At 40.8% G+C, this 20,829-nt stretch overlaps 1 protein-coding gene across 2 annotated transcripts; it reads left to right on the top strand.

Moving 5' to 3' along the window:
* The first annotated feature begins 392 nt into the window (after nt 1-392).
* On the top strand, nt 393-4,741 carry LOC112675244 (CDKN2A interacting protein). 2 transcript variants are annotated; one of them, XM_025471847.3, is made up of 3 exons: nt 393-804; nt 1,272-1,371; nt 1,868-4,741. In XM_025471847.3, exons 1-3 carry the CDS (start codon nt 545-547, stop codon nt 1,874-1,876), a joined length of 369 nt encoding a protein of 122 aa, XP_025327632.1. In that variant the 5' UTR covers nt 393-544; the 3' UTR covers nt 1,877-4,741. The 2 variants fall into 2 exon arrangements, with proteins under 2 accessions (XP_025327632.1, XP_025327631.1); XM_025471846.3 differs by having other exon boundaries at nt 1,272-1,402.
* The last annotated feature ends 16,088 nt before the right edge of the window (nt 4,742-20,829 follow it).

Below are 20,829 nucleotides of genomic sequence, written 5' to 3'. Positions count from 1 at the left end.
ACGGCGCTCGGACGGGATCGAAGAGACGGGGGGCGGGCTCTCGTGCGTTCGGGCCCCGCTCCGTACGCGCGCCGGGGCCGGCGGGGCGCGGGAGGGAGGGAGGCGGCGGGAGCGCGGCGGCGTCACAAAGCCGAAGCCGGGGCGCCCCGGGCAGAGGCGGGAGCGGGAGGCGGGAGCGGGAGGCGCGAGCGCTCGCCTCCCCCTGCGCTCGCCCGCCCCGCCCCCTCCCCTCCCCTCCCCTCCCCTCCCTACCCCCCGCCCGGCCGGGGCGCCGCAAAGCGTCCTGGGAGAGCCGGCCCGCGCCGGAAGGACGCGCGGGCGCTCGGCGGCGGCGAGGTTATAAAAGGGAAGGAGCCGGCGGCGGGCGGAAGTGGGCGGTTCGGCGGCCGCGGGCGCTGTTGTGTGGCGTTCGGGCGTCGCGAGGGGCGTTCTCCGGAGGGCCGCGGTGCAGGCCGCGCTGACAGGGCCGCTCGCCGCCCGCGCGCACCCGCCTCTCTTCCCGGCGCAGCGTCTGCTCGCGGCCTCCGCGCCCCGCAGGCCCAACATGGCGCAGGAGGTGTCGGAGTACCTGAGCCAGAACCCGCGGGCGGCCGCCTGGGTGGAGGCGCTGCGCTGCGACGGCGAGACTGACAAACACTGGCGCCACCGCCGGGAGTTCCTGCTCCGCAACGCCGGGGGCCTGGCCCCGACCGGGCCTGACGCGGAGGCAGCTGCCGACGCCGAGAGCGGGAGCCGCCATCGGCAGCTGCAGCAGCTCGTCTCCTTCTCCATGGCCTGGGCGAACCACGTCTTTCTCGGGTGCCGGTGAGTGAGGAAGCGCCCCTGCCCGGCCCTCCCGGTTGTGTCAGCCGCCGCCAGGCCTCAGCGGCGAGGGGAAGGCGGGAAGTGCGGGAAGCCGCGGGACGGGCCGCCCTCTGAGGCCGAGCGGGGCGCCTCAGCCAGAAGCCGCGGCGGCAACAGCCGGCCCCGCGCTGGGCGGGGGGTGGGGGGCGGGGGGCGGGGGGGAGGCCGCTGGGGGGGAGGCCGGCCGCGCGCTCGGGGAGCACCCCGCCCCCCTGCCCCTGGGGCGTGGGTTTCTGGGGTTGCAGGAAACCGAAAGTTCCTGGCGGCTCGTACACTTTTCTTGATCACAACCAGGAAATGCAGTTCCTGTGGCCTGTTTCTGTTTGTTTGTTTGTTTTTGCACACCCAGAGTGGTAGCTTGGGGAAAAACACTTTTTAAAAGTGTCTTTTTGTTTTTTTTGTTTTTTGTTTTGTTTTTCCTCCTTCAGGTACCCACAAAAAGTTATGGATAAAATACTTAGTATGGCTGAAGGCATCAAAGTGACAGATGCTCCAATCCATACAACAAGAGACGAACTGGTTGCCAAGGTGAAGAAAAGAGGGATATCGAGTAGCAATGGTTAGCAGATCATAGATGTGAACATACATAGGAGTTTAGAACATAAGTTTGATATAATTAGGAATTGTATAATTAATTTTTTTTAACAAGCTAGAATGTATACGATGTTATTAATCAAGTTGGAATGTTAAAGCCTCAATTGTGTGTGTGTGTGTGTGTGTGTGTGTGTGTGTTTCAGGCACTGGTTTTGATAGTTAACTTTGACCGCGTTAGATTTCAAGTGTCGAATGTCTATGCCGTTGATTTTGTTTAATATCAGAAATTAAATTCTATTATTCAACACTGTTGTAAGAAATTAATGAAGTTATTCCGCATTTTCTTTCTTAAAGAAATTACTAGTCCTGATTTTTTTTTTTTTTTTTTTTTTGGACTTCTGTCTTTCTTTTGACAAGTATCTGTCTTGTAAATTTTCAGGTGATGCATACGAGCTAGACTTAGTCACATATCTGTTTTTCTTCTTTTTAGAAGGGGTAGAAGAGCCAGCGAAGAAACGACTCCTAGAAGGAAGAAACAATTCTGCAGTTGAGCAAGAGCATGCAAAACTTTCTGCCAAAACAGAACGTGCATCAGCTCAGCAGGAAAACAGCTCAACATGTACGGGGTCATCTGTGAAGCCAGAAAGTGGGAACGCCACTCGAAGCTCTGGCACCTCGAGTCAGAATAGCTCTACAGGTGATGGAGATCGATCTCTTTCCAGCCAAAATAGTAGCAGCATTTCCTCTCAGGTAACAGCGGCAGGGTCTGGAAAAGCTTTGGAATCAGAAGCTCCAGATAAACATGGTTCAGCCTCCATTGTTTCTTCGTTGTTGAAATCCAGTGTGAATAGTCACATGACCCAATCTACTGATTCCAGACAACAAAGTGGATCACCTAAAAAGAGTGCTTTGGAAGGTTCTTCAGTCTCAGCTTCTCAAAGTATCTCGGAGATTGAGGTGCCCTTGTTGGGCTCCTCTGGAAGCTCAGAAGGAGAGCTGCCACTGTTGTCTTCCAAGCCTAGTTCAGAGACAGCTTCAGGTGGGTTAACTTCCAAAACTAGTTCAGAGGCAAGTGTTTCTTCATCTGTTTCTAAAAATACTTCCTCATCAGGCACATCCCTACTAACTCCCAAGAGCAGCACATCGACAAGTACATCTCTGCTGACTTCCAAAAGCACTTCGCAGGTAGCTGCATCACTGTTAGCTTCCAAGAGCAGCTCCCAGACCAGCGGATCTCTGGTTTCCAAAAGCACTTCCTTAGCAAGTGTGTCCCAGCTGGCTTCTAAGAGTAGTTCTCAGACTAGCACATCACAGTTGCCTTCTAAAAGTACTTCACAGTCAAGTGAGAGTTCTGTCAAATTTTCTTGTTGCAAGTTAACCAATGAAGATGTGAAACAGAAACAGCCGTTTTTCAACAGACTGTATAAGACGGTGGCGTGGAAGTTGGTAGCTGTTGGTGGCTTTAGTCCCAATGTGAATCATGGCGAGCTCCTAAACGCAGCTATTGAAGCTCTGAAGGCAACACTGGATGTGTTTTTTGTTCCGCTAAAAGAACTAGCAGATCTGCCTCAAAATAAAAGCTCTCAAGAAAGTATTGTTTGTGAGTTGAGGTGCAAGTCTGTGTATTTGGGCACTGGCTGTGGAAAAAGCAAAGAAAATGCAAAAGCTGTTGCATCAAGAGAAGCACTGAAGTTATTTCTCAAGAAGAAAGTAGTGGTAAAGATATGTAAAAGGAAATACAGAGGCAGTGAAATAGAAGATCTGGTCCTGCTTGATGAAGAGTCAAGGCCGGTAAACTTACCGCCAGCATTAAAACATCCTCAAGAATTATTATAATTCGTCCAGAATACCACTGCATATAATGTCTGGTATTTGAAGAGAAAAACTGGCTTACTTTTGTATAATATGAAACACAGGCTTTCACAAATTTTGTATTGCTTTTTTCCAGTTTTGCAGAAAATTTACATTCTAGTTCTCTTCACACAGTAGAAGTTGTAAATAATTTATGATTGACAGTACATATTCAAAAGTATGCATTAACAGCATACCATTATGCTGTTTTATTTGCTGAATAAAATACTGTCTTCTATTTTTAATGATCCATTAGGTACGATGTGTAGTTCTGTAGAATCTTAAAACTTTTGTACTTTGAATTTGGTGAAAATGTATTAAGTTGTCTACCATGCTTTTTTTTTTCCCTAGCTGAATAAACCTTCACATCAAAGAAAAGGGGACCATAGTATTTGAATGTCTGAAAGTCTGTGAAGCTTAAGGTTTTAAGAATGTTGCCCATAATGTTGTCTGTTAAAGAATAAAAGAAAAAATAGTTGCCTCAGACTATTTTTATGAGAAGTTGTAAGCATTTTTTAGATATAAAGCAGTATAAAGTACTTAAGGTAATTTTATTCTGAAGTTGTTTAAAATTCACCATGATTTTGACCGCTGCAGATTCTTTAAGTGGGTTAATTTATGTTTGAGGTAAAATACAATTTACACTTTTTTCTTAAAGACATAAATGTGGGTTTCTATATTAAGCATATTTTGTGACTACTATTAACAGATTGATTTGTTTAGATATTAAATGCTTTAAGCTATTTTACCTTTTCAAGAAGTCGTGTTTTTCTTCTCCCGCTCTAAGTCAGAATGAGTTCCTGCAAATGGGCTTCCCACTACTCGTCAGTAGGAATTACAATCAGGTAATTTTTCAGAGCTGATACACAACTTTGTATGGATAGAGAGGTTATAGTCTGTAAATCTAGAACTAGATGGTTTTTTAATTTACAAGTCTAGAAGAACACTGGGAACGGCCACGCACAGCTCTTAGGAGCTTGTTCAGTTGAATTACGTTTGTTAGTAATGAAATGGAATCTGGTGTCTTTTAGGTGATTCTGTTTATTTTGTATATTCTGTTTAATTTTTCTTAAGACTCGCCCAAAATGTTATCTTTATGGCCTTCTGTCTAGCTGCTGCACCTTGAGCAGTAGTGGCAATAATGTTGAGAGAAAAATCAAAGAAATGCCCTAGTTGTATTGGGATAGGAAAATTGAGCATAAGTAACACAATTTTCAGAAGTTACTTCAATTTTACATTCTAGAAATAGACAAGGATGCTTACATACTTGAAATGATCACTTTTAATTTTACCAGATAATCTTCAGTGATTTCGTTTTGAGGATGTGAAATTAGATCCCAAAGTCTACATTCTGTAAGTGGGCTGCCTTTAGATGCGAGAAGCAATAAGATGAATGTCATGAAAGCACTTCTGATTACTTTCCTCAGTCTTGGAATGTGTATTTCGTGGGACAATTGCCAGAAAAGCGAGCCAAATATTACAAAGGACAAATAAATTTCTGTAATGTATCTAATTATGTGGTTTGGCAATTTTCTAAATCGGCTTATTTCAAGTTAGTATAAACATTACTGAAAATATTTTAAATTGTAGTAACTTTTTGATAGGTAGAACTGGAGGAAGTTGCTTAGTGTAAAAATGTTTATAAACAATTATTTGCTATATAGCCTTTGAAAAGCTTATAAAATACTGAATAAAAATGTAAAGCCTCCCTGATAGAAATGCGTATTTTACAATAGTTCAAGATAGTATAGTGCAGAAGAAAACAAGGTTTGGGTAGCAATCTGTTATTCTTGAGATCGAATCTTGGCTCCTTATGGGAATTAAAACCTTTAAACTTCATCCGTAAAATAGGACTAATAGGACTAACGCCCTATACAAAGAGCTGTGAGGATTAAAGGAGATACGTTTAAACTGTCGGGTACAGTGCAATATACCATAGTTCGTTAATTGCTTATGTATGCTCATTGCCTCACAACTTTAGGAGTAGCTATTATTCGGCCCATTTTTCAATTGAAACAAAGTAATTTGGTGAAGGAATGAATACAAGCCCATATCTGATTGCAGAGCACTAGCTCTTGCTTTGTTGTCTTATCTTTCTCATTTCTCTAAATGCTAAAATTTCTGAAAATCCCCCAGACAGTAGTTTTCTACCAGTTTTATTAAGTGACAAAACATCTTCCCAAAACCTCATTTCCTTGGAGTGAGTCCTATCAGGAGCTCTTCTCCTTAATGAATCCTTCTACTTGGTATTTGCATGTCTTGAATATTCTCACCTAGAGAATTAACCCTTACAGAGTGCAACTGAATTTTTTTTAAAGATTTAATTTATTAGGGAGCCGGGGGAGCGGTGGCCGATTGGGGCATGGGGAGAGAAGCAGGCTCCCTGCAGACCCTGATGTGGGGCTTAATCTCAGGACCCTGGGATGACCTGAGTTTAACCAACTGAGCCACCCAAGTGCCCCTGAAATTAGTTTTTAAAGAAAGCTCTGTAGGGGTGCCTGGGGCTCAGATGGTTAAGATTTGCCTTCATGTTGCCTTCTGCTCAGGTCCTAATACCCGGGTCCTGGGATTGGGTGCCCTGAGAAAGGAACCTGCTTCTGGAGTCTGCTTCTCCCTCTCCTGACCTCCCTACCACCACCACCACCCCGTTCCTCCCCCACTGCTCATGCTCTTGCTCACTTTGCACAGAGTAATCAAGATAGGAAATAACTGAATTTCATTTTTTAATCATTGAGGTGAGATGATGTCTTAAAACTGATTTTTCTTGGTGGTGCTAAAAATCAGGATTTTCTTTTAATGGTAAACTTAATTGACTTTGAAGCATGGTGTTATGAATTTTTATCCTAAACTTTAGGATTTTGGGGGCCTGACACTGCTCCCATTGGCTAGGGTAATTGTCATAAGGATATCTGTAATTCTAAGGCCTTTTATATGTATTCTATACATACACACATGTATACACATGTATATAAAATACATAGAAAAAGCCTCCAATTTATGTGTGAAAGGACCATTGTTTTTCTTACCAAGTGCAGCTTTCTTGGGTACACACTTCTGCTAGCTGCTAGCTGTTAGCTGTTTAGATCCTAGTAACAGCAGTGAGAAGGTAACCAAAGCCAGCTTCAACTGGGAACCAGGTCAGTTCTACAATTGTGTCACTGTAGTTTAAGAGGAATTTGGAGTATTTTTCCTCAAAGATTGTGCTAAAGTCTATATTGACTCACTTCACTGGCAAATCTCTGGGTATCAATTTCGGCCATGACTTTTGAAAAATCCTTAATATAGCTGGTGAATAGAAATGCTCTTTGTAGCTTTTTTACCATTTCAACAAAAATAGAAAGTTGCAGGGGTCGTCAAGCCACTGATTTTCCCACTACTCTACATGAAAGATATTGGTAGAATTTCATGTTTCCCTGGCTTTCTTGGACGCACCTTGGTTGTTAACCAGCTGCAACCATTCCTTTTTACTTTGCTTCCCTTCTTACCAGCTTTAATACCTCTCTACTTTTCTGTTTCTCAAAAGAAAAAAAATTGAATTATTACCTGTAAATGAATATTAATCTTTAAAGTTTTCTTTATCTGTTCCTTTCCAAAAAGCAAAAAAACCAAAAGCAAAAAAACAAAACAAGAAAGTAGTGGACAAAGTCCCAAACTAAATTGGCTAATTTGGAAAGGGAAAAAAATGTAATGCTGAAAAGGAAGGGTTACATACAGGATGTTCTTAAAAAACTAGAGATTTCATATGCCAGAACTGTAACAGGAAGCAATCACATACCTTTTGTGATTTTTGGAATTTTTATGAGTAGAATCTGAATCCACGTTAGCAGTCATTAGGAAGCAACCGAACTAATCACAACATAAGTGGTAAATACACCAAACTGTTACATAGAAGAGGAATGTATAAAACTTGAAAAGGAATGTAAAGTAACATGCCAAAATGCTAAGAACCACCTAGTGTTTTCCTTACAATTTGTCATGTACATCAGTTTACCACGGCTTAGACATACCGAAATGATAAAACCCTAGTTCTGAACATGTAATCAGTGGTTTTCAAACTTTCCTTTGGCCATATATCCTCAAAGAAAAATAGGAGCCCTGAGTGTATAAAACAGGAGCAGAACTACTTTAGGGACGCCTGGGTCATCGGGCTCCCCATAGGAAGCCTGCTTCTCCCTCTGCCTATGTCTCTGCCTCTTGATGTGTGTGTCTCATAAATAAATAAATTTTTTTAAAAATAACTAGTTCAAGAAGGGTGGCACCCCTGAATTCCTTCAGCACCTCTATGGACCATGAACAGAAGGGGGCTTAACAACTGTAAGGCTCAGTGTAGGTAGCTTACTTCTGCAACAGGTATTAGAAAGTCACCAGTTTACTGCAAAACGGAATTACTCTGTTTTTAAGTAGTATACCATATAGGATTTGTAATTAGTAGGGACTCCAGTAAGCCTTAAAGGACCATCACATAAATTAACATTTTAATAAAACTAAAAATAGCTACCATCTCTTTTTTATTGTGAAATATAATTGTGGAAGTGCACAAAATCCAATAATTATTAGTTGAATGTCCATACCTAGTTTACAAAATAAAACTATCAGTACTGCAAGAACTCCCGTGTGAGTAGCTACCATTTATTTGGGCCTTCGATGTGTTAATTTGCCTGTCTTTTTTCTTTTTTTTTTTTTTTTAAAGTAAGCTTTATGTCCAGCATGGGACTTGAACTCACAACCCTAAGATCAAGAGTCACATGCTCTACTGACTGAGCTAGCCACGTACCCCTACTGAGGCCTTATTTAAGCCTTCCTGAACCCTATGAGGAGGTTGGTATTGTTGATCTTTACAAATGAGACAACTGATGAGCATTTTGAATTGTTTCTCTCAAATCACAGAACTAGTGTTATGTTGAAGCAGGGACTCAAATTCAGGGTTCTCACTGAAGACTAAGCTATGACTTGGTTCTAATCTAGGGCGGTCATTGTGAACGCCAATGAAACATGCGGTACCATGATCTTTGTTTCCTATGTTCCAGAAAGTACTAAGTGTAATCACACTTTGAGGAAAATTTGAGAAACTTTGACTATTTAGGAAGCTTCTAAAGAAGTAAACTTAATTATTTTTTTAAAAGATTTACTTATTCACAAGAGACCGGGAGAGGCAGAGACATAGGCAAAGGAAGAGGGAGAAGCAGGCTCCCCACGGGGATCCCCATGTGGGACTAGATCCCAGGATCCCGGGTTCACAACCACTGAGCCACCCAGGCATCCCTAAAGAAGTAAACTTTAAAGGAAACTGCTCAACTATGTATCTGAAATAATTATTGTAAAATATTTTCTAGCCATTCTATTTGTAGACTTCAAAGGACAATTCACAGAGGCAATGGTATAATCAATGATGTAATCAATGGTTGAAACGAATTATGAATCCTGTCTCATTACCCTTCACCATTTGTATATCATTAAGGGTTTTTTTTGTTGTTTGTTTGTTTTTTGTTTTTTGTTTTTGTATACCAGCTAAAGAAAATTGGTTTTCATGAAATAAGAACTAACAGAGGTCCAGGGAGGCATTTCTAGTTTATCTTACCTGTGTGCACTGACAGTGGGCCACGTTCAACGAGGGAGTTCCCAAATAGTAACCTGTAGTTGTGAAACCAATATGGGATGAAGTATGTACACCTTCTGTCCTTGTCTTTCATCTCGAAATCTTCAATGCAATCAAGAGAAATATGATATAGGTAAAATAAGGACACATTTTGAAAATACTTGTCCTCACCCCCACACACACACCATAATTCACATTCTTTAGCAGTCATTCTACTATTATAACTCCTACAGGGCAGGAAAGGATTATATGACTTTAGGGAAGTCCATACCAGGGGTAGCAAGGTAGATTTTGAGGCAAAGAAGGGTAAAGAAGGGAAACAGGCATGAGACACATGGGTCCTGATCTCTAGTCTATAGCATGACCTTCAGGGGTCAGTAATGCAGCAGTGGGAGTAATGACAGTTTTCATTTACTGAGCCTGCCTTGTTATCCTGACTGTAATCAAAGAACATGTCACTCCTTAGTGAGGTCCAAGAGATCCAAACAAAGAGAAGTACTGAAGGCATCAGGATCTTAAGGCCAGAGCCACAGAGTCATACAACACCAGGGGGCATCATTCACATGGAATGCAGCGGATGTCATTTAATCCAAGGAATGATGTCCCTTGGAGTTGTGGAACAAGGTGGCCCTTTTTGGAATCCCCTGAGATTGCTATATGAGTAAACTTATTTTAAAAATCTTACTTTAGGGTCACCTGGGTGGCTCAGTCACTTAAGCATCCGCCTTTGGCTCAGGTCATGATCCCGGGGTGCTGGGATCGAGCCCCATATTGGGCTCCCTGCTCTGTGGGGAGTCTGCTTCCCCCTTCCTCTGCTCTTGGCATGCAGGTGCTTGCTCTCTCTCTCCCCCACTCTCAAATAAATAAAATCTTTAAAACAAAACAAAACAAAACAAAAAAACCAAACTGTTCTTGGGACTAGTGTATGTTAAAGGTATTTGACCATGCCAGGGGCACTATTTATACATACTTGGTCATGAGTTACTTTGCCCAACACATTCTTGTCTAGCAAGAATTATTCTAAGACAACAGTATAAAATCACATCATATCAGGTGATGCAAGGTTACTTGGGTTATTTATTTTTTTTATTGGAGTTCAATTTGCCAACATATAGCATATCACCCAGTGCTCATCCTGTCAAGTGCCCCCTTCAGTGCCCGTCACCCAGTCCCCCAACCCCCAGCCCACCTCCCTTTCCACTACCTACTTGAGTTATTTTAAGGATTTTTTTTCTCCATTCACAAAGCTTGGGGGCAAGTTAGGAACCAGGAAGATGAAGAATTATGTCAGTTCAGATATGGAATAACAGAGAATGTGCTCTGTGTTCTCTCCCACAGACACATAATGTCCCTTAATTATCAGGTTTGCTTCTGCACATTCAATGTAAACCTACCACCCATCTCTGTTTCCCTTCGATCTATTTCTTTGCTCCATTAATTCTCTCCTGATTGTTAACTTGGCTGAGGTGAGCTAACATAAATCAGAGATTTTTAAGAGTTTCACTTTCTAAAATCATGGAAGTTAGTACATCCTTCAGAAGTTGGACATCCCATAAATTTCAGTGATGTTGGGTCTGGGAGAAAAGTGAAAGGGAAAATTGCTGACCCCTTTTGATCTCTGTCGGTATAAAGCAAGAGGGGAAAGAGTGGATCATAGAAAATAAGATCAGCTCAAGCAACTTTGTTCCCATCAAATGGACCTATGAATTTTGTGTAGACTTTGGTGCTTCTTTAGAATTTAAAATTCTATCCCATGTAAGGAAATCCATGCCATCATATATCAAAGCAAAGCTTTTCCACTGAGTCTTGACTTATAACAGGAAAACCAAAATAACATTAACAACATATTGATTTTCTACGCCTGCTATAAAAAATTACCAAAACTGTAGTGGCTTAAACTATACAAATCTATAGATTAGAAGTCCAATGTAGGTCTCCAGGGCTCAAATTAAGTTGTTGGCAGCTCCATGTCCCCTTTTGGGAGCTCGGAGGAAGAGTCGGTTTGCCTTTTTCAGTTTCCAGGGGCCGCTTATATTCCTTGCTCTTTAGCCTCTTCCTCTATCTACAGGCTAGAAATAGTGGGTCAAGTCCTCAAATAGCATCACCTTGACCCTGCTTCTGCTATCACATCCTTTTTCCTACCCCTGACATCTCCATCTACTCTCAGAGGGACCCCTGTGATTACATCAGGTTCACATAGATAAATCACCCTATTTTAAGATCATTTGATTAGTTGATCATCTGATCAACTTTATTGATTCCATTTGCAATCTTCATTCGCCTTTGCCATGTAATGTAACATATTCACAAGCTTCAGAGCTTAAGACATAGTAGGACATGATATCCTGGAGGTCTATCATTCTGCCTACCATATAGAGATTCAAATTCACCACCAGCACCACCACCATTTATCTTATGAATGTTGGCTTTTTAACTTCATAAATGACAAGTGTTTACTGCTTTCCTGCTGAGCAGATGCAGAATGGAAAGTGGTGCAGCTTAAAAATGAGTCCCACAGTGCAGCTCAATAAATTGATGTAATTAAAATGGATATTTGTATTTTAAACAATGATCACAAGTCGTTTCTCTGCCATTTAATCCTCGAAGTCTAATAAGGGAACCTCTTTCTACTCCCAGTATCCTTAAGAATGACTTCCTCTTAAGTGTCAGATAAAAGGCGTACAATAATAGCTATAATGGCAAACAAATTGTTGGCAGTTTTTCAAGACTTCTTTGGGGGCTAGTAGAATTATATCTTTGACATAATGAGGCTGGTGGGTGTGGTAAGAGCTATAAAATAAGTGCTCCGTGCCTAATTTCATTTACTTAGTGCCTAACTGATCTCACTAATGTTAAATGTCAAGTCATTGCTGAGCAAGATACATCTTAATTTTTTTAAGATTTATTTATTTATTTCAGAGAGGGAGAAAAAGAGCAGGGAGATGGGCAGAGAGAGAGAGAGGAAGATAAGTGGACTCCCCACTAAGTGACGAGTCCAATGTGGGGCTCGATTCCAGGACTCTGGGATCATGACCTGAGCTAAAATCAAGAGTCAGACACTTAACCAACTGAGCCACCCAGGTGCCCTACATTTTTTTTTCTTTTTTAATATTTTATTTCTAAGTAATCTCTACATCCAATGTGAGCCTCGAACTCACAACCCTGAGATCAAGAGTCGCAAACTTCACTGACTCCAGCCAGGTGCCCCAAATACATCTTAAATTTATAACTCTCAAGTAGAGCTGAACAAATAGCCAAATGGCATATATAGATATTAAAACACATGATTGAACATTCTCTATAGTCATAATGGTTAAATACATCCTAGGCATTTGAAAAACCACGTTGGCTAACTTCAAATACCTAATATTTCATTGCGAGTATTCTAAAGAGGTAAAGGAAAAATGTTCATGAGGAACATGGCAGCACATGTTTTGCTCCAGATAATATGTATACTTCTAAAATCAGAGTTATCTGATTTTTTTAGCAGCAAATTTACAAAACAGAAATTTTGTATGCTTCAAAGAAAGAGTGTCTTTATTTGGAAAGAATATCTGTATTTCATTATTTTACCATCTTCAAGGCATTTTTAAGCTGCCTCTTTTGGAATTGCCTTTGGTTCCAGAAGCATATTCTTCAGAATTGCCCCATTTATTTAGTGGTAGGTAATATTTCTATTTTGTGGATTGATTTTATTTTTACTTTTACTTGAGTTTAGGGTACAAAATGCACTTATCAGATGAGGTCTCAAATTAACTCATTAGTTTTGATAATTCACTACTCCCCACTTAAGGGCTCTTGTGTCAACTGGCTTAACCCAAAAGTTGTCCAATCTTACCATTTCTTGCCATTCAGTTAGGGTTCTTTTGTTTCAAGCTACAGAAATTAATTCTAAAATGGCAAAACAAAAATTATTGAAAGATTACTCATTGAAATGAAAGACAAATTAAACTACCAGATCTCAAGAATGTAGGCAGCAGATGCCTATAAGAGACTCATTTTAGACCTAAAGACACCTGTTGATTGAAAGTGAGGGGATGGAGAAATATCTATCATGCAAATGGATGTCAAAAGAAAGCCAGAGTAGTTAATACTTATTTCAGACAAAATACTCTTTTTTTTTAAGGTTTTATTTATTTATTCATGAGAGACACAGAGAGAGGCAGAGACACAGGTTCCATGCAGGGAACCCGATGTGAGACTCAGTCCCAGGACTCCAGGATCACACCCTGAGCCAAAGGTAGATGCTCAACCACTGAGCCATGCAGGAGTTCCTGGACAAAATAGACTCTAAAACAAAAACTAGCAAGAGACAGAGAAGGACACTACATAATAATAAAGAGGACAATCCAACAAGAAGATATAATGATTGTAAATATTTATCACCCAATATGGGAACACCCAAATACATAATAACAGTTAATAACATAAAATAACTAATCAATAGGGAACTTTCACACCCCACTTATAACAATGTACAAATCATCTTAACAGAACATTAGCCAGGAAACAATGACTTTGAATGACAAACTGGAATAGATGGGTTTATTTATTTATTTATTTAGTTTTAAATATTTTATTTATTTATTCATGAGAGACACAGAGAGAGAGGCAGAGACATAGGCAGAGGGAGAAGCAGGCTCCCTGCAGGAAGCTCAATGTGGGACTTGATCCCAGGACTCCAGGATAACGCCCTGAGCCAAAGGCAGGCGCTTAACTGCTGAGCCACCCAGATGTCCCCAGATGGGTTTAACATATATTCAGAACATTCCATCCTAAAACAACAGAATACATTCTTTTCAAGTACATATGGAACATTCTCCGGAATAGATCACATATAAGGCCACAAAACAAGTCTCGACAAATTCAAAAACATCAAAGTCATACCACGCATCTTTTTAGATCACAATGCTATGAAACTAGAAGTCAGCCACAAGAAAAAATCTGGAAAGACCACAAACACATGAATATTAAATACCATGCTACTACATAATGAATGGGTCAACCAGGAAGTAAAAGAAAAAATAAAAACGTACACTGAAACAAATGAAAATGAAAACAACAAAACAAAGTCAGTTCTAAGAGGGCAGTATATAGCAATACAAGGCTTCCTCACAAAGCAAGGAAAATCTCAAACAACCTAACCTTACACATAAAGGAGCTAGAAAAAGAACAACAAACAAAACCTAAAACCAGCAAAAGGAAGGAAATAATGAACATTAGAGCAGATATAAATGATATACAAGCTAAAAAAAAACAACAACAATAGAACAAATCAATGAAACCAGGACTTGGTTCTTTGAAAAAAATCACTAAAATTGATAAACCTGTAGCCAGGTTTATCAAGACAAAAGAGGACTCAAATAAAATTTCAAATGAGAGAGGAGAAATAATTACCAACACCACAGAAATACAATCATAAGAGAATATTAGGGAGGCGCTGGCTGGCTCAGTCAGTGGAGTGTGCAACTCTCGACCTCAAGGATGTATGTTTGAGCCCCATGCTGGGTGTACAGATTTCTTAAAAATAAAGTCTTTTTAAAAAGTTATGAAAAACTATATGCCAACAAATGGGACAACCTAGAAGAAATGGATTAAATTCCTAGAGACATAAAAACTACCAAAACTGAAACAGGAAGAAATAGAAAATCTGAACAGACCAATAGCAAGCAAAGAAATTGAGCCAGTAATAAAAAAACTCCCAACAAACAAAAGTCTCGGACCAGATGGCTTCACAGGCGAATTCTACCAAACATTTAAAGAATTAATACTGATTCTTCCGAAACAATTCCAAAAAATAGAAAATGAAGGAAAATTTCCAAATTCATTCTATGAAATCAGCATTACCCGGATACCAAAACCAGATAAACACACCACTAAAAAAGAGAACCATAGGCAAGAATCCCTGATGAATATGGATGCGAAAATTCTCAACAAAATACTAGGAAACTGAATTCAATGATACGTTACAAAAATCAACCACCATAGTTAAACGAAACTTATTCCTGGGATGCAAGTGTGGTTCAACAGTCACAAATCAGTGTGATACATCACATCAAGAGAAAGGATAAGAGTCATATGATCATTTCAATAGATACAGAAAAAATACAACATCCATTCATGATAAAAACCCTCAACAAAGTAGGTTTAGAGGGAACATACCTAAACCTAATAAAGGCCATATTTGAAAAACCCACAGCTAACATCCTTAATGGGGGAAAACTGAAAACTTTTCCCCTAAGATCAGGAACAAGACAAGGATGTCCACTCTTACTACTTCTATTCAACATAGTACTGGAGTCCTAGCCACAACAGTTACAACAAAAGGAAATAAAAGACAAATTGGTAAGGAAGAAATAAAAACTTCCATTGTTTGCAGATGAAATGAAACTATATGTAGAAAACCCGAAAGACTCCAACAAAAAGCTGCTAAAACCGATAAACAAATTTAGTAAAGCCACAGAATACAAAATCAATGTACAGCAATTTGCTGCATTTCTATACACCAATAATGAAAATGAATAATGAAGTAGCAAGAAGAAAAATTAACAATCCCATTTACAATTGTACCCCCCAAAATAAGATATCTCAGAATAAACCTAACCAAGGAGGTAAAAGACCTGTACTCTGAAAACTATAAAATGCCAATGAACAAAAATGAAGATGATGCAGAGAAATGAAAAGACGTTCTATACTCATGGATTGGAAGAACAAATATTGGGGGGGGTTGTTGTTTTAAGATTTTATTTATTTATTCATGAGAGACACAGAGAGAGGAAGAGACATAGGCAGAGGGAAGAAGCAGGCTCCTTGTGAAGAGCCTAATGTGGGACTCCATCCCAGGACTCTGGGATCACATGGAGTGATCATGAGCCAAAGGCAGATGCTCAAGCACTGAGCTACCCAGGTGTCCTGGAAGAACAAATATTTTAAATGTCTATACTATCCAAAGCAATCAGTCTGTACATTTAATGCAATCCTTATCAGGATACCAACAGAATTTTTCACAGAATGAAAATTAACAATCCTAAAATTTTTATGGAACCACAAAAGGGCTCAAATAGCTAAAGCAATCTTGAAAAAGAAAAGCAAAGCTGGAGACATGACAATTCTGGACTTCGAGTTATATTACAAAGCTGTAGTAATCAAAATAGTATGGTACTGGCACAAAAACACATAGGTCAATAGAACACAATAGAAAATCCAGAAATAAACGCACAATTATGTGGTCAATTAATCTCAAAACAGGAAAGAATATGCAACGGGGAAAAAATGGTGTCTTCAACAAATGGTGTTGGGAAAACTGGACAGCTATATGCAAAAGAATGAGACTGGACCACTTTCTTACCATACACAAAAATAAACTCAAAATGGATTAAAGATATAAATGTGAGACCTAAGATCATTAAAATCCTAGAAGAGAACATAGGCAGTAACTTCTTTGACGTCGGCCATAACAACTTCATTCTAGATATGTCTCCCGAGGCAAGGGAAATAAAAGCAAAAATAAACTATTGGGACTTTGTCAACATAAAAAGCTTCTGCACAGTGAAGGAAACAATCAGCAAAACTAAAAAGCAATTTTTGGAATAAGAGAAGATATTTGCAAATGACATATCTGATAAAGGGTTAGAATCTAAAATAAATAATGAATTTATAGAACTTAATACCCCCAAACCCCAAAAATCCAATTAAAAAATGGACAGAAGACATGAACAGACATTTCTCCAAAGAAGTGACACAGATGGCTAACAGACACATGAAAAGATGGTCGTCATCACTTATCATCAGGGAAATGCAAATCAAAACTATAATGAGATACCACCTTGCATCTGTCAGAACGGCCAAAATCAATAGCACAAGAAACAACAGGTGTTGGAGTGGATGTGGAGATAAAGGAAGCCTCCTGCACCACTGGTAGGAATGCAAACTGGTGCAGCCACTGTGGAAAATAGCATGAAGCTTCATCAAAAAGCTAAAAATAGGGGATCCCTGGGTGGCTCAGCGGTTAGCGCCTGCCTTCGGCCCAGGGCGTGATCCTGGAGACCTGGGATCAAGTCCCACATCCGGTTCCCTGTGTGGAGCCTGCCTGTCCCTCTGCCTCTCTCTCTATCTCTCTGTGTGTCTCTCATGAATAAATAAATATTTTTTTTTTAAAAAAAGCAAAAAATAGAGGGGTGCCAAGGTGGCTCAGTTGGTTGAAGGTCTGTCTCTTGGTTTTAGCTCAGGCCACGATCTTGGGGTTGTGGGATCAAGCCCTCCATCAGGCTCTGCACTCAGCAGCGAGTCTGCTTGGAGATTCTTTCCCTCTACCCCTCCCCTCACTCATGTGCTCTCTCTCTCTCTCTCTTTCTAGGATAAATAAATGTTTTTTTAAAAAGGGGTGCCTGGGTGGCTCAGTAGTTGAGCATCTGCCTTTGGCTCAGGTCATGATCCTGGAGTCCCAGGATCAAGTCCCACATCAGGCTCCCTGCATGGAGCCTGCTTCTCCCTCTGCCTATGTCTCTGCCTCTCTCTGTGTGTCTCTTGTGAATAAATAAATAAAATCTTTTAAAAAAGTTAATAGAACTATCTTATGATACAGCAATTGCACTACTGGGTTTATCAAAAAAATATAAGAACACTAATTCAAAGGGATACATGCACCCCTTTATAGCAGCATTATTTATCATAGCCAAGATTTGGAAGCAGCCAAGTGGTCCATCAGTAGAAGAATGGATAAAGAAGATGTGGTATATATGTATGTGTATATATATATACACACACACAATGGAATATTATTCAGCCATTTGCAATGACATGGATGGAGCCAGAGAGTATTATGCTATGTGAAATAAGTCTGTCAGAGAAAGACAAAATATCATATGATTTCACTAATATGTGGAATTTAAGAAACAAAACAAATAAGCAAAGGGAAGAAAAGGAGAGAGACATATCAAGAAATAGTTTTTTTGGGTGCCTGGCTGTTTCAGTCTGTAAAATAGGTGAATCTTGATCTCAGCGTCATGAGTTTGACTTCCACATTGAGTGTGGAGCCGAGAAGAGGAGAGGAGAGGAGAGGAGAGGAGAGGAGAGGAGAGGAGAGGAGAGGAGAGGAGAGGAGAGGAGAGGAGAAGAGAAGAGAAGAGAAGAGAAGAGAAGAGAAGAGAAGAGAAGAGAAGAGAAGAGAAGAGGGAAGGTCTCTTAATGAAAGAGAACAAACTGATGGTTAGCAGAGGGGAGGTGGGTTGGGGGATGAGCACTAGCTGGTGTGTGGAAGTGCTGAATCACTATATTGTATACCCCTTAAACTAATATAACACTGTATGTTTACTAACTAGAATTTAAATAAAAACGTTTATTTACTTATTTATTTATTTTTAAATATTTTATTTATTTATTCATGAGAGACACACACACACAAACAGAGAGAGAGAGAAAGAGAGAGGCAGAGACACAGGCAGAGGGAGAAGCAGGCTCCATGCAGGGAGCCTGATGTGGGACTCGATGCCAGATCTCCAGAATCAGGCCCTGGGCTGAAGGTGGCGCTAAACTGCTGAGCCACCTGGGCTGCCCTAAAATAAAAACTTAAAAACCACTATGCCGAAAATAAAAATCTAAGTAGCAGAGACAGACAACTTCTCTCTCTCTTTTTAAAAGTAGACTCTACCCCTGGGGGTGGGGGGAGGGGCTTGAACTCACAACAATGAGATTGAGAGTCACATGCTCTATTAACTGAGCCAGCCAGGTGCCCCAGAGACAATTTCATCAAGGTACTGTCATCAAAACAATCCAGTTCCAACCATTCTATGTTCTGTAATTTAACTCAAGCTTCGGGTTCTCAGGAAAGAAAATCCAAATTGCTAAACTTAGGTTACATGTCTGTCTCATGGGGTGCAGGTGGAGGTGCATGAATAATTTACTGACCAATATTAACAGCAGTTTTGGCTCCATGAAGGTCCAGACCTAGATACCACTTGGATAAATCAGAACTTACTTTTTTAAAGGATATAGAATGAAGTCAGCACAGTCGGGATACTCTACAGAAAGATCAACAATATTCTCCAAAGACAAAGAGAAGTTGAAACTTCTGGACCCAGACCCTCAAAAGATAATGTGGTGAGTTGGCAAGGGTCACATCAGACCTTCTGAGAGCTCAGTTGCACCCCTCAGGCCCACATTTCAGAGGCTAGAAGTCTGAGAGACAGCCTGTCTAATATGTTGAAGGCTGTTGGATCCACACCAAATGCACCCCATGGTAGAGTTAGGTTCTGTGCACTGTGATTTCTAGGGTTCAATATATAGTGCTTTTAGGTCTGGAAAAACTTCACCTCTTGCTCTTAGCTTTTGCAAGATAGCATGGCTTGAGCCAAGAACATACTCAAATTCAATGCTGTAGGAGCAGAACAAAGTCCGTGATAGCTCCTGGACCAGCTAAAGGGGCAATCCTGAGCCAGGCCCTTGAAAGACATCCCCTTGAGACCACAGGGCTGGGCGTGGGTGCAGGCAGGGGTGGTGCAGTGGTGGTGGCAGGAGATGACAGTTCCTTCAAGTTCTCTCTGCCTCAGGGATCATTCTCCAGAGGGATGTTTTAATTATAAAAAGGGAAAGATGTGCTCGCCAAAACAGAGGTCCTGTAGAGTGACTTATATGAATGATTAGTTGTCGGGATCTCCAACGCGTGCCTCCCGTGCCCCACTCCCTAAGGAGCTAGTCATTAAACCTACCAAGCTACCCAGGTCCTGGAGCACACGCTGTCCCCATTCTCAAAGTCTTTTTTCTCTGAAAGTACCTCAAGCAATCATACCCTCGAAAGAAAAGTAGGCAAGGGATTTGCCTCAGAAACTCCCCCCTAAAACTGATCAGAATGGGGTGGCGCAGGTGCTTTCCCACAATGGATTCACCTCAGTCTGGTTACTGTGGTTTCCTTTCTCCTGGATTTCAAACTACTGTCACATACAGGGGAAGCAGCTCTCTGCTGCTACCCTAATTTTTTGGTTATCACTGGCTTCACGAAGAAGCTGTTCTCACCAAGATGATCTCCAATGTTTTATTCCATTCCAACAGCTAAGAGGTGGCAACCACAGACACAGCACATGCTCTTAAATCTGATATAATCTGTAAAAGGAATAAATTATTCAATCTTCTCTGTTTTATCAGTAAAAAGTACTCGTGGTGGATCTCACAACCAAAGGATAGCACACTAATAGCAAGTGCTGCTTCCTCTGGAGAGGACAGAGCCAGCCCCATAGGACTGTACTTTCAGACAAACTCCATGCAGAGAGAGTCTGATACCAGTCTAGTTCTTTAGTGTTTTCCACCTTCCATGAGAAAGTCTTTGTATTGAACACAATGCCCTGTCTTCAGGAACTGTTGAGAATACTTAGCAGGCAATTCTGGAACGTTAACGAGGCACATGACACACTGCACATCCTAACTAAGCACAAAGTGACTGCTGCTTTTTAGCACTATCCTAACATCAGGCATACTCACCCATGTCATCCAAAATACTTAACCTTCCTCAAAGGGGATTTTTTGGTCAATTTTATTATGTTTTTTAATAAACATAGTTGAATTTAAATTCATCTTGGCAACATATAGTACAACACTGAGTGTTCATCACATTACGTGCCCTCCTTAATGCCCATCACCCAGTTACCCCATCCCCCCACCCACCTTCTCTTCTGCAACCCTTTGTTTCCCAGAGTCGAGTCTCTCCTGGTTTGTTTTCCTCTCTAATTTTTCCTCACTCAGCTCCCTGCCCCATTACCCTATTGTCTGCTGTACTACTTCTTATATTCCTCATATGAGTGAAACCATATGATAATTGTCTTTCTCTGATTGACTTATTTCACTCAGCATAGTATCCTTCAGTTTCATACACATTGATGTAAATGGTAGATATTCATCCATCTATCCATTCATCTGTCGAAGGCCATCTTGTCTACCTCCACAGTTTGGCTATTGTGGACATTGCTGCCTTGAGCATTGGGGTGCAGATGTCCCATCATTTCACTCTATCTATA

Source organism: Canis lupus, chromosome 16 (assembly GCF_003254725.2).
Source record: "Canis lupus dingo isolate Sandy chromosome 16, ASM325472v2, whole genome shotgun sequence".
NCBI classification, from domain to species: Eukaryota; Metazoa; Chordata; class Mammalia; order Carnivora; family Canidae; genus Canis; species Canis lupus.
The sequence above is the reverse complement of the archived record's forward strand: the minus strand, read 5'-3'. Positions and strand labels throughout refer to the sequence as shown.